At 39.4% G+C, this 14,744-nt stretch overlaps 1 protein-coding gene across 1 annotated transcript; it reads right to left on the bottom strand.

The window, feature by feature from the left end:
- Positions 1–2,054: 2,054 nt before the first annotated feature.
- Positions 2,055–3,901, bottom strand: nkx2.9 (NK2 transcription factor related, locus 9 (Drosophila)). Its single transcript, XM_030719506.1, has 2 exons — positions 3,399–3,901; positions 2,055–3,064 (listed from the first exon to the last, which is right to left on the bottom strand). Exons 1-2 carry the CDS (start codon positions 3,556–3,558, stop codon positions 2,487–2,489), a joined length of 738 nt encoding a protein of 245 aa, XP_030575366.1. The 5' UTR covers positions 3,559–3,901; the 3' UTR covers positions 2,055–2,486.
- Between the last annotated feature and the right edge of the window lie 10,843 nt (positions 3,902–14,744).

The following is a 14,744-nucleotide window of genomic DNA, read 5'->3' as shown; positions in this document are numbered from 1 at the left end:
CAAACCAGCTTATAGTCAGTGAGGTCAGCATAATTGCAAAGAGATGAGAACAAACAAAACAGAATATGAGACATGAGGAATTCCAAGTATCAGTGCTGTCTCTGTGAAAACATGAAGAAACACACCAAAACCAGAAGATATAGATCCTGAAGGAGCGCAACAGAGAAAATAACTTATGAATGTTGTGTGGAGAGCAATACCTGGTGTACAGCATAAGGACCCGTCCTGCCTGCCGATTCGCACAGGAGAGAAAAGGAAAGGTGAGCAGATTTCCACGGGACAGTGATGCAAGAAGATACAAGAAGGCTGTTTTTGACTACTGTCTGTGGTTTGTAATACAAAACACATGCTTGCAAACAATTGCACAGTTGGCAAAAAAACAAAAACAAAACAGAAATCACATCTCATAAAATTATTAGAAAGGCCAATTTGGGGTTGAAATTTGGGGGTTTAGATGTTTTTGTGATGATTTGTGCAAAAAAATGTGAAAAGACAGAATCTGTGTTTGAAACTTCGATGAGCATCTTCGCAAAACAAATTTAAACTCTTCCATGTGGCCTTGAGATGGACCTTATAACTTTCTTAGAAGGGCCCCAATGCAGGCCAGTGAGTAAAACTATAGGATGGGCATGTATTAGCCTGCCCATCCTTTTCAGACAATTCTTCTGACCAACTTAAAAAACCAATGGCAACCTCTAAAAGCCTGTCTTTGTCACCCTTAAACCCCAAGATGCTCTAAAACACCATTGTGCAGTTAAGCCTCATAAATTTGTCGCAGGGACTGATTAAACATCACGGGAATTGAAACACTAAAGATTTTGTCTCGGTCCCTTTTGGATGAGGGACAATGGTCCATTCACAGGGAGACACCCAAACAAAAAGAGCGTTTAAGGGGAGATGCAGCGAGCTGAGGGGTTCGGCCAGTCCCCTCCATATGTGATACAAGGTGGCCCCAGTGAGAGGGACAAAGGGCCAGGTGACAGTGACGATGGGCTGCAGGGTCACAGGACGAGCAAACAACATTATAGGGGGCGTGAAAGCAGAAGACCCCCCTCATCACTGATGAAAAACTGACATGATTTTAAACACTGAGGCATATTTTTCATGATAAGGATGAGTGGACATGCTTCCTTAAGGTGACTATGTAAAAAAAAAAGTTATGTATGGGCTATATTTAAGAATAGCCACAATATGCAGAGAGTATTTTTGTATCAGTCTTGAGGACTGCACAACTCTGCTGTGTGTAACAAAAAATCAATAAAAATAATTTTTATAATTTTTTTTTTTACATTGAATCTGTTAATTGTCAGGTAAAATATTTTACACATATTTAACATTTGTATCTGAAAGTAAAAAGAGTTGATTATCTGCCTTCAGTTTCTGTTGTGCCCCTTGGAAATCATATCATCAATAAACCTACAACAGGCCTTAACACACACACAAACACACACACCTACACACACAAAACTGTTCTGCCCTGTAGTTAGATTTTTATGATCACCACAAATATAATTTAGGAGGAAAATATTTCATATCTCTTTTAAGATAGTTGCCAGTGACTTTGTCAGTCAAGCAAGTCTCTGAAAATAAGCCAGAGGAACAGAAAAGATAAAGCTAATAGTTATATTAAGCCCACTTTCCTGGGTATAACAGAAGTTAATTGTAGAATTGTAAAGCAGCTCATGGTCCCAGACAACAACAGGACGCTGTAGTGAGAGAGGCCTTAATGTTTACTGGGTATTCTTATGCTTAACCAAATCCAGTCTGTTCAGAAGTGATGTTTGCTCAGCTTTTGGGTGCATAATTTGTTTTTAACATTATAAAAGCCTCTTGGGGCCTCTGTCATGACCTGCTACATTTTTAGAGTTCTAAAAATTAAAAATTAAATTAAAAGTTTTTTTTTTTTTAGAATTTTGCATTCATTTTTATATAAAGTCTTTTTGGGGAAAAGAAAACCTAAACTCCACTTGCCTTCTTTAGAAATCGATGCATTGCAATGCCGCGTTTGGTGCCAACACATATAAAAAAAAAGAAAGCACATTAGACCTTAAAAATATCATACAAAATATGAAGAATTTTATTAATAATTTTGTTCACAAAAAGAAAGTTATATCTTTAACGAAAGTATCCTTAACAACAACATATATTCCCTCCATACCTCAGTGGCTTTGCCCCTATTCTCTCCAGTCCTTTTCTATTACAGCCTAGTGCAGCTACTGGAACTCAATTATCAAGTAATTTATGCAGATAATACATTTAAGAGGCTTTAAAAAATCACGCAAATACATCTGGTCGGATAATTACAAATCTAAAGGCTACAGCATTTAAAATATTCGCATACATGCGTAAAGTCTCCAGATAAAATGTGCAAAGTATCATCCATTCTATAGAGAAAATCTAAACGTTTAAGTTGCTCGAACATTTACAAAACATTCAGAAAACATTTGATGCCATTCTAAATGAGTTTGTGCGTTGAAACGAGACCTTCACTTGAAAGAATTAAGCTGAACCGAATCGCTCCAAAAGTCTCTCCAGATGAGGCTGGAGGCCGCCGCCGCCGCGGCTGGAAAGTGCTGGTGGTACCTCGGAGGAAAAGCAACCGGGGAGGGATGCTGAAGAGATGTGTAAGCTAAAGGGAAGCGTACACCCTGAGATGAGGGAGGTAAACAGCCAAATTTCTCAGAGTCAAGTAAGCACGTGTGAAAAGGTTTCCCGTCCCGGACAAGGATCGGTACAACGACTCTACGCAGCACCGGCGGCTGCGGTATTTCTATGTCATGTAGAGCTCCCTCTGCTCGCCCTCGCTTCATCTTGTAGCGGTGGTTCTGGAACCAGATCTTCACCTGAGTTGGAGTCAAGCTTAGGAGCCGGGCCAGCTGTTCCCTCTCCGGGCCAGACAGGTAGCGCTGCTGGCGGAAGCGCCTTTCCAGCTCCAGGGTCTGGGCCTTGGAGAACAAAACGCGGCGTTTCTTGCTCTTCTTGCTCTGCTCGGGCTCTGAATCGAGGGACGGGTCATCGGGCTTAGTTGAGTCAGGAGAGGCCTCGAAATTGCCCTCATCAGAAGCTGTAGAAAAAAATACCACCACAATTAAAATGACGTGACTTACATATCTATCTATCTATCTATCTATCTATCTATCTATCTATCTATCTATCTATCTATCTATCTATCTATCTATCATCTATCTATCTATCTATCTATCTATCTATCTATCTATCTATCTATCTAATGTTCTTGTAGTTTATATTGAGAAAGGAAACGGTTACTTAAGCATTTCAAAATAAATAAAAAAATAAATAAAACATTTCAGGGTAATGGCAGGTTTTTTTTTTGTTTTTTTACATGCAGGCTGTTTGTAAAATTCATCCATCTGTCATGGTTTTAAACGCCCACTTACACATGTAAAGACTCCGCTCGCAGTCGATCCAGGAGTTGTAGGGCGAGCTGGTGGAGCAAGAGGAGTAAACCGGGGAGGACCGCGGCGCCGCATCCGCATCTCGCTCAGGCAAATCCAGGATGCTCCTCACGGAAAAACTGAACTTGGTCGGTGCAGCCATCCCTTCCTCACGCAGTCTTGGTTTGTTTTGGGTAATAAAAAGGAAGCACTCAAACCAAATCTATCCAAAAGAAAAAAAAAAAATGCAGCGGATCCACTTTAAGCACTGTCCAAACACCAATGTGTGCGCTGGCCCTCAGTATTTACACAATCAGCACTCCATAAGCTGCAAACACAAGGGTGCTCGCTTATAAATAGCCTCCTCCTCTGCTGAGTACCTGAATAGCTCGAGTGCTCTCACCCAATGATGGTTAGGTGTGGACTAAGAAAAAAAAATCCTCAGAGCTTCAGGAATGAACGAAGGAAACACTCGTCATCATTACCGATTCGTCCCGTATCGTCAAACTGGGAAACAGATAATGGTAATTGTTGGAGCTGAATCACGTCTTGGGTGGCAACTGACAACAGAGCCCGTCCTCCATCCTCAGCCCTTCCTCTCCTCCTCCTCTCCTCCTCCCCTTTTTGCCCAAACAACGTGTCCAATATTTACATACAAAGTGAGCAATTAGCGTGATGCCTGCCAGTTGGTTTAACTAATACACCTCTAATGGGCGTATTAATTGCAGGCGTGAGAAGTCTTGACGTTTATGGATGGCGGAGGATTTCCAGACTTTGTTTCCGAAACCCCCTTTGACATATTTGGGGAATGCTTTTCCTCTCGGACCGGATGAGTTATGGTTATGTTTAATTTTATGGCAAATACAAAAGTTAAAACTTGATTTGGAAGATATAATAGTTTTGGAATGACCCAACAGATTAGAAATGACAATACAGTAAACTAAGGGTATAGTAATTCTTGACAAATACTGCAAATACATTTTCCCTTGTATACTGTTATCATTTACTTTGCTATTAACCAAATATTAATTTTAATAGTGTTTATAAATGCTAATATCAAGGCAATAACTGCGGGGTTTCTGAGAAATTGCTGCAGTGATCAGTCACTTTATGTCAAAAATGATGTATTAAAAGGCTCATATCTTGAATCGTTTCAGCCAATAAAACACATTAAATGCAAAGCATGAATCCAACCTCATGTTGGGGGTGGGTGGGGGCTTTTTTCCCCCTCTCTGCTTGTAGTAGCTGATATTGATATCCACCCTCATCCACTTCAGCAAGGTGCACGAGGAGGAAAGTGGTGGTGGTGGTGGACATGCCTCCCCAGTCGTCCTGGGTGGTCGGACGAGGGGGGAACACAAATACATGCCAACCAGAGAAGGGGAACAAAGGGGGAAAATGTAGCCCCGCGTCCGAGACCCGTTGGAAGCATTTGTTCCAGTCAAGATTTTGCATTTGTTCAGTCCCGCAATAATGCCTGATTGACGCCCCGGCACAATGTCCTTTAACTTAGCAAGATAAATCCGAGCTTGTTCTGTGTTGTCATGGTTTTGAATGGAGCTGAATAGGATCTGGGACACTATCTACTGCTCTGCGTCTACTGCCGCCAAGTCTATAGCCCAAAGCAATATTCAAGACCTGTTAAATTCCATTTAGATTTCGGAGTTCAAAAAAGTCGCTGACCTGTATTATTAGACCCCAAATGCTCTGAAATCCACCTTTACCCTTCGTTTTACTCTGGTTGGTGGTTTTACGCGCGCATAGTCTCGGCCGTAAAAAAAAACCATACACTGTTAAGCAACTTTTAAGTGTTTGCATCACGCACAAACATCTCAAAAGACGCACTCCTTCCAAAGCACATTTTGTGTGTACACACCGGCCTCCCAGTGGTCGACAAACACCAGAGGATTACAGTACTGCAGGCTAGGTGGAGTGGGTAGTTTACAGAGGGCACTCGATTGGAGAGCAAAAACACCCAAAAGCAAAGAGAAGTCATGTCCAAAGAGCGGGAATTTCTCTTTCTACAATGACCCAGCAGCCGCTTAATCTATTTAACACCCTCGGGCTTCAGCCAGAGTGGGCTCTCTGCATCTCCCAAGAGCTCTCCACAGCCAAATATTTACTCTGTTGTTCAGCTCTCCATTCCCAATCCCTCCTCAGCCAAATGGAGATTTTTCTCACATGGTTCTAAAGTCAGCAGCTGAGCTACAAGGGAACTTCAACAAACAGGCCTGTTTCACAGCCTGCAATCACACCAGGATAAAGTGATCCCCATTAGAGTTTGAGTTATACATGTACTGTATAACCAATTGTGTTTTACTCCAGTAGAGTTTTTTTTCTCCAAACCCTGAAATGATTTCACAGTTTTTACATTCATTTGCTGAGTTGTACTCAACTTAAATCTAGGTGTAACACCTCGTTACAGATAGTTTGGAAGCCAGTAATGGTCCAATATGTACTTATATAATTTGGATTTTAAAATGGACATGATTAACACTTCTACTGCTCATATTTCATATGAACAGTATGTCAATTTTGACCCAAACAGTATGTAAGGATTAATGTAGGAGACAGAAGGGAGCAACAGTAGCTAAAACACTCCGAACATATTAGGACTTTTCCAATAACTTTTGTTTCATGTTTTAAGCAAGTTAAGTTAAGCTTACTGGATACAAATCATTCTTTCAGTTAGAGAAGGTTTGTATTTATAATGAATACAAATCATTCTTCCAGTTAGAGAAGGTTTGTATTTATAACATTTTTAAGACAATATTTTTGCACTGCACTTCCCTGAAGTACTTAAAATAAAAAATAAAAACAACTCGACAGTAAAGAATATGCCTATTATTTCCTTCAATGAGTCAAACAATTTTGAGTCAGCAGTTTCTTTATTCCAGCTCACTTTAACCAAACCTGAGCAATGGCACCAAAAAAAAAACATCTACTGACATACATAACTGCTATCTATGACTAAAAATGTTGGTTCAAACTGTCACACTGTAGTAAATAAAAGACACAAATTGCTGAAAAACAGTCAAATATCAGTCTGACTGATTATCTAACACCTATACAGCCACAATGATCCCTCTGTTGCTTCTCAGTGCAGTGTGGTGTCTCAGTGTAACATCACGCTCCGGCAGCTGCACCTGCTGCTGATGTCCTCTCCCTTGTCCCGCTCCTGTAAATACCATTAGCATTTTGGAGAGGGGCTGTGGGGGATAATTACTTGGCAGCCCCATCACTCTCTCTGCAGTAAACTGGAGTCTTGTGTGGCTGCTTGACCATACAGCAGCTGTATGTTTGTGCTCAGCAACGGTGTGTCAAAAAGTCGGGTTTGTTCATATTGTTTTTCAAGACAACAATCCAGCGTGTGTCAATTTTTTTTTTTATAGAAAGCAGTTACAAAATAGAAGAATTAAGAAATGGAAAATAAACAAGAAAATGTGTTAATTTTTATTTTTAAAAAAGCCACTAAAACACATGATACTGGAAGCAAAATATATTTGAAAGAATTCTGAAATTCAAACTAATTGAGGACTTAGGAGAACATAAATCTGATTTTAAAAGACTGAAGCGGACACAGTAACACCAAGAAAAATGAAGTTGGATGCTATAAAAAAGTGTCTATAACATAATAATAGGTTAATATTTATTTTGATTATCAAATCATATAATAAATTCAGCCCCACACCTCCTGCCAGCACATTCTTGATAGAGACTTTGGCTCTATATGGGACGTAACAACCATACAAAACAGCAGTTTATGACTGGTGCTTGATTACATGGCATTATCAATATACACTATACACAATATGAAGTTGTGGGGAGACACATCTACAAATATTTGCAAACTAATAGATATATAACTGAGCTGATGTACTGACTAATGGCACCAATATGTGATCATTGACTAACTGGGATTGTTCTATGGGATTATGATGCCATTAAAAGCAGACAACTCTATAAAAAAAACATTTATAAATTGATTCGTAAATGTGTCGAGTTGATTTAAAATCTGCACTATAAAGATCATTGTTGAAAATGCATCATCTGGTGATGGTCAGTATTTAAGGGGAGCAGCATTTCTTTATTTATTCAAGGATTTGTTGAATAAATGTATTTTGATTGCATGAGGTAATTTTAAAGGCCTCTGATTGTCGTAGATGTATCTGACATGTGTGATCCTTGGTTGCCCTCTACAGGATCCACGTTAAAACTGAGAGGCTGACTCCTCTTGTTAGCGCTCCTCCAACCCTTTCCAACCAATCAGAAGCTGCGGGCGGAGTTCAGTTCAATACATATAAAATCTTGAAGGTTAATGTAACTCCATCACCCTTAATATCTCTATACGATCATCCCTACTAGCAAACCTGCATAACAGTTGTGCAGTGTCTCAGCTGTCTGGGATTTGATTGCACAATGTTTTTACCTGTTTCAGCGCTTTACAAACTGCACAGCCTGGGAAAGAAGGGTCTTGGCCTTAATTGTCCTTACATTTTTTTTCCTTGCTAATCTGTTTCCCAAAAGTCGGAACACAGACAGCAGAAACTTTAATTTTTGTTTATGCCTTTTACCAAGTCACCAAGTAAATTTAAATTTGCCTGACAAAAACAACTGACCACAGACTCACACAGGAAAGACAAATAATAGCAGGAGGGATGGACGCAATGCTTAACGAAAAAAAAATTTTTTCAAATAAATGTGTACTTGCATAAACAGAAACATCAAAAGGCATATTTGAAAGTGAAATAAGTTCTTGGTGAAATAAAATTAAAATCTTTTATTTGGCACTTGTACGCATACACTGAGTACATGGTTACACAGGAAATCTTGTGCAGAGCTTAGAGTCAAAGCCAAATACAAATATAAAACTAAGTGCACACCAAGGTAACATAAACGCAGTATGTTAAGTAATTTCAAGTATTGAAACAGTAATTCCTGTATTGCACTTAAATGATTGTAGTATGAAAAATATTGCAAGGTATTACATTTTACATTTGGACTTCTGGATAAATTAGATTATGCGTGTATTTCAATTAAGAGTCTTTATTGTGTTTTTGCCATCAGTCTGACTGTGGCAGGAAAGAAACTGTTGTGGAAATGTGTTTTTTTTTTTACCGCGTTATGTACATATCAATTCCATTGATGGATAAGATGGAAGAAATAGGACTTAAGGTAGTAAAATTTTACTCATGATATCGCTATCCGTAAATTCAACAAGCCAGTCCAAAGCGATAGAAATGTATTATAGCGGGCTACAGACAATTTAAAAGTTCTCTTATTTTAGATGACTGATGCATTATTAAAAGTCATGAACAATACTATACAGTAGTGTTATATTTTCCCTAAAGATCCACCAGATGGCGCCACTGTATTTTACAATAATCAGGCTGTCTGAGTGGCGCGTGTGTTGGCGCCGCAGCATTAGTGACCGTCTGCACAGCTTGTGACCAACAAGGACACACACTGAGACTAAAGAAGATTAAAACAGATTATTCAGCAGATTCAGTTTATTCACAGTTAATGTTAACAAAGACCAAATGAAGATATTTGTATCTGATTCAGACATTTCCTGCGCAAAATTTTCATCATTTATATTAATATTATTATTAATAATAAGCTTACCTCACTTTACCAGCGCCTTCAGACCAAATGTGCTCCTTCAGGTTCCTCTAATCAGTAACTTTCATTCAGTTTTTCAACTCCAGTCTCACCTCATTCCAGTGTCCCTATAATGCATTCCGATTAAGGAGGCCTCGGTGCTGATATATTCCTGTGAAATTCTCTCTTCTTCATGAAACACATCAATCACAATTTAACTGCATGTTCCCAAGGAAAAAAAATTAAAATGTATTCTTGTTTCTGTCATTCTTAAATTAACATTTATTTCTGTTTTTCGGCGCCAGGCTCCTAATTAAATAACAAAAATAGGCTATCAGTGGGCCAGTACTTTGTCAAAGTCCTCGCTGACATTACACATCTGACTCTCTCCGACCTCTGTTTGTGTCTGAGGATATTGAACACTCAGTCTACTCGGTAATCTAATAACATTGTGTAAAAATCTCACGCTTGTGTGCCCAAACCTGACTAATTGCACAAATGTTTCTGCGCTTATGCGGGGATCTTAATGGATGAAGAAATTTAATATAAGGCCAGTCCAGGTATGACTCAAGGATTCCTCGCATCTACAGCGCATAACACGGCGGTGTGGTCTGTATCAACACCCCATTTGCACTTTTTTTTGTTTGCACAAAGGAGTCGGCGCGTAAAAGCGCAGTAAAGGTAAAGCTCTCCATTTTTCCCCCACTGCCCTTGGTACGGGACAAAGAGGGCTCCAAATTAGGGCGGAATGAAATATTTAATACTAATGCATGCCAGGTGCCAGACGAACAGATGTCAAAGTGATGTATGCTTAAAAGTGTCGTAAATATTGTTTCTTTTTGTCCCTCTCCGCTGAAACCCAGGCCTGGCCTCTGAAACACGACTACATACGTGGTTAACCTGCGTTCGTCCTCATTAAGGCCGCACTAAAGTTACCGGGCCACTCAGCCTAGCAGAAGTGCTAACCTGGAGAAAGACTTTAATGGTGTCACCGCTCTTTGGGCTGCAAAGGTTAGAGTCATCAGTGCGGGTTATTTTAAAGGTACCCAGGCCATGGCATTACCCTAAAAAACAGCAGTCTCCACACAGTAAAGATCCAAATAGTCTTATCTCGTTTGCATCAAACAGCTGGAGGGGAAATCACACCCTCCCCGCTTTAATAACCCGGATTAGTGGTGCTTTTGGGCGACAAGCTGCTGGACCTCATTTCTCCCAGCAGCACACGTACATACTATAACTCTCAGCACGCGTGTATCTTATTGCAGATGCCAGTCATTTTGGGGACAGTTAGAATGAGATGACAGACCTCCAACCCCTTTGTGAAAAAAGAAATCACCGCGCGTCCCGTAATAACCCATTAGTGGTGACTTCAATTTCCCACAGGATCTTGCTGGGAACATTAAACCTGGAGCTGGGAACTTTTTTAACACCACACACTTTCTCGAGGGCGACTCTAAGCAGGGTGGCTGCTCTGCGTCCCAGGGCTGCAGATAAGAAATTCTGCCTTGCACATTTTTTTTTTCCAGACCACAAAGAGGAAGTAGCAGGAAGTAGCAGTCTGGGTGGATTACAGTTAAAGCGTCTCAATCCAATTTCAGCTGCTTGTCTCCTGACAAAAGATGTGTGTGTAAAATGCCCCCAAATTAGTCTCACTGAAACAAAGTCACAAAGGTAATAATAATAATAATAATTAATAATAATACCTTAACAGTCAAATTGCAGTTATTATTTCTGAATTTGCAGTTGAACTGTTGGACGCTGTGTATTTGTTGTCGGTATTAAAAATTATCTTTACCAAATGCTGGACTTTTAACGACTCCCCTTCTTTCAAGTCTTTTCTAAGTTAAAAAAAATGCATTGTGTCTTATTTAAGAAAAATATGATTATTATTAAATTATTATTTATGTCTCGTTGTACACTTTAAATGCGCGTTGTTTGATGATGGTCTGGCTTGTAGTTTATGTGTTAAGTGTGTCATTTAGGCTGTCATTCGACTTGAGATGAAGGTGTCATCCGACTGACTGGAGAAAAAAATCCTGTGGTAGTTCAGGCTACAGTGACTAGAACCAAAGACGGGTTTGAACGGCGTCTAATTTATCGGATAAAAGAGGGTATTGGACGAAATGGTTGATGGCTGCTGGAAGAAGCAGAACCTATCCCGTTTCATCATCATCGTCGTCGTCGTCGTTGCATTACTGATCATGATAGATGTATTTGAATAAAACAATTTCTCACCTTCGATACTGAGCTTTATTTTTAAGTTTACACGATTTATTACATTAATAAAATATTTAAAAAATGATGATTACATTAACAGGATAAGCGGAAGAGAATGGATGAATGGATTATTACATTATTTTAGTATCCACGAAAATTAGTGTCCTCCCACCTTTAAATTAATTCGATTACTGGCGTGAATCGATGAGAAGAGTTCTTAAGATCCACGTTGTTGATTTACTTTTGATTTTTGTATTAGCCCACACTATTGAAGAGACACTTTTTAATAACAGCAATCATCTTGAATAGAACTAAACTATACTGTAACGACACATGGGAATGTAGGTTGCACATTATGTTGAGGATTTCCTTTGTATTTCGACCAGGATTAATCGAAATCCTGCAGCGAAACAACTGTTTAAACGGGTTTACAGTTTAGTTGATACCAAAACAGTTGCAGCCTTAGAAACCAAGACCACGGAGTTTAGTGTGTGTGTGTGTGTGTGTGTGTGTGTGTGTGTGTGTGTGTGTGTGTGTGTGTGTGTTTGCTGCACTGTAGCAGTGTGGTGTGGTGACAACTGAGCTCCTCGTGCCTTTACTTGTTGTGAAATTAAAAGCAAAAGGTGGTTTAGTGACTTTGCTCACACACGAAGCGGATAGTTGTGGTGAGACTGCCTGTGTCATCGAAATTATGCCTGTTTTGCAAGTATAGCAACATAGGTAAACAAATACGTGGCTCAGTTTCTTATCACTATTTTTTCTGTTCCTTATCAGAGGCTTTATGGATATGTTTTTTCCCCCAAAACAGAAAGAAACTAATTTTACAACTTTGCTTAAAAGACGAATATCCTGGTGTTGTGTGGCCTTCAGTCTGTTACATTGCAACTGCAAATTAGACGAAGCGTTTACATGTTGTCACTCAGTGTGTTACATGATAAGCATTCACAGCTTAACATGTTTATCTGCAAAGCATTACGAGTCTGAGTGTTGATGAATTGACATCAGCATTACATCCTAGTTTTCAAATGGGATAACCAGGACTTTATTTCTGATGGGTTATTTTCTTGAAAAGAAGAAAGTGAAAAATACCTATTTGTGCCAACATGCGTCTTCGATGTTCATCAAAACTGTAACAACCAAAGCAACCTGCAATACAAACCAGTTAAAAGTGCAGCCATACAGTATATGTGGCTCCCAAACCCAGCTGTCTGAGCTTATGATTACACTGAAGGTAAATAGAAGAACAAAATCTGTAAACAAGAGGAACAAATAATTACAATTCCCAAAGTCATTCTCTTTTTGAATTTATAAAAATATTAATAAACTGTCCAGTATCTTGTTCTCAAACAGGCCGCGTTATTTAAGCAAATTTATTTATTTATTTATTTTAAAACAACAGGGAGAGAGAACGAGCTTTAATAAGAAAAACCTGAAGGGGCTCAAAGGCTGTCACTTCAGTGCAAACAAGCAGGGGAAGTGCTAGAAATTCAAGTATGTGACAATACGATGGTATTTACAAAATGGCCCTCAAGCATTAAATTATGGATTGTCGAGTGCTCCTGGAGCTTTGCACTTGCACAGACAACTTGCGCGTGCAAAAGCACCGGACGCACGCTGTTTGTGTGGGCTATCAAACACTGGGGTATGCAGTCGTCTGCTTGGCAGCGTATAACACCAAATAACACGATGCAGTGCATCCTGCAGGAGCTGGACTATTTCAAATAGAGCATGTTCATGTTTCCAATTAAGCATTAATGCTGTAGCCTACATACATACATCTTTGTATTGAAATATTATCTTCAAAATATATTTAGTAAAAGTGTAATACTTTAATTTCTAAAACCCCACTGTGACAGAGCAGACTAGAGGATAAGCCTGTTACCAACCCATCTCCGATTTCACAGAAACCGTATTAGACAGAAAAAAGAAAAAAAAAAATGGTTCGGGTTATGGTCTCTCCTGCAGAGAACCAGACGAAGCTCTGACTCCATCGCTGCACAATTTGTCTGACAAGTGATGCGTTGCCTTCACATGCGGTACGAACAATTCAATTCGACATGGACGATTCTGGGCTCGTGAACGGTACAGGCATGTGACAGCCATGTAAAGTCTGGAAATCATGCGTGGAGGCTCCTTGATGCCAACAAGCCTCCACACAAATCTAGATGCTATTATTTATTTATACATTTAGTCTGAGCACTGAATACACCATTCTTTTTAATTATTATTTTTATTATTATTATTTTATTATTATTTTTAAATTCAGCTTAAGAAATGCATCATCATCATCATCATCATCATTATTATTATTTGTTGAGTTTTATCGTTAATAAGAGTACAAAATTAGAATAATTATAATACATAAATAACAGTCCTTGTGAGCCAATAATTTGCAACAATTTAACTCACTATAATAATCACATTATTTTAATAACCTCATGGGAATTTTGAACATTGGTCAAAACCTGCTGTCTATTTTTCGCAACCAGCGTTTAAATGTTAATAGTTCCTGCTGCTGTTCGGTGTCATTAATCAGATAAACATGTATTTTATTATTATTTTTAAAGCGTCACCAAGCGTCAAGTATCCTCACCTTAGACATCTATTATGTCACACAAACGGGAGGAAGGTGCACGCCCGTCCGGTCTAAAAATGCCGAAGATGGAGCAGTTTGGGAAGACCTTTGATCCCTCGCTTCTGACCTTCTGTTATTTCAGCTACCAGAGGCACCCCAAGGCAAACAAGTTGAGCACGTTTCCCCACCGTAAACATTATACTTGTTGCATCAGCGGCCTTGGAGCCGAGGAGGGTGGGCAGGTGGGTGCGCAAGAGGTGATGCAGTGATGAATTAAAAACAAAAAAACAAAAAACAAAAAACATACCAGTTGGTCCTATATGGCAAATAACCCAAAAATGAAGGCAAACACAACTTCAGCAAAAAAGAGATAATTTACGCCTTCTGAAAGACACGTGTAACTGACGTGTGGTGTGGAGGTGCACGCTGTAATTTGTTCACTTTCTAAGTTTGACACCATCCTGGAAAAGTGGGAAAACTAATCATAATATAGGCATCCAGCATCCAGCCTGCAGAGCTGTGCGTGCTGAAACAAATACCGAGAAAGACTTTGTGTACATTCTGGCCCCTCAAAGGCGCTTCGGTGTTTAATGTTAGCAGAGGTTTTCAACAATATTTCTAATTGCACTGCTGCGCAGGGGTGCCGTTTGATGTTTACATGCACGCTGATCTCTTTAGATTGAACAGAGATGAAGGTCAGTCATGCACCGTGGCCTTTTTAAAATATGACACAGAAAATCCAAAGCATGTGTCAAAATGGGGAGTAAGCGGAGGCGCAAAATTATGGCGTGTTTGTTTCTCGTGTCGGGAAGCAACAAATCTTTCTTATTGCTTGCAACTGGGGTTTCTGTGCAGAGAGTGTCTGTTTGCTGAAGATATAAAGCTGGAAATATCCCCCCCTTATAAGACACTGCGTTGCAAACTTTGAGCTTGAAAGTTAATCATGCAAAGGTTAA

The sequence above is a fragment of the Archocentrus centrarchus genome, chromosome 22 (assembly GCF_007364275.1).
Source record: "Archocentrus centrarchus isolate MPI-CPG fArcCen1 chromosome 22, fArcCen1, whole genome shotgun sequence".
Classification (NCBI taxonomy): Eukaryota; Metazoa; Chordata; class Actinopteri; order Cichliformes; family Cichlidae; genus Archocentrus; species Archocentrus centrarchus.
The sequence above is the reverse complement of the archived record's forward strand: the minus strand, read 5'-3'. Positions and strand labels throughout refer to the sequence as shown.

Bases quoted from the DNA above. Each gene is read 5' to 3' on its own strand.
- nkx2.9 (XM_030719506.1), bottom strand. From the start codon at position 3,558: ATGGCTGCACCGACCAAGTTCAGTTTTTCCGTGAGGAGCATCCTGGAT. The intron at 3,065-3,398 runs GTAAGTGGGCGT...TTTTTTCTACAG, and splicing joins CGAGCGGAGTCTTTACATGT to CTTCTGATGAGGGCAATTTC.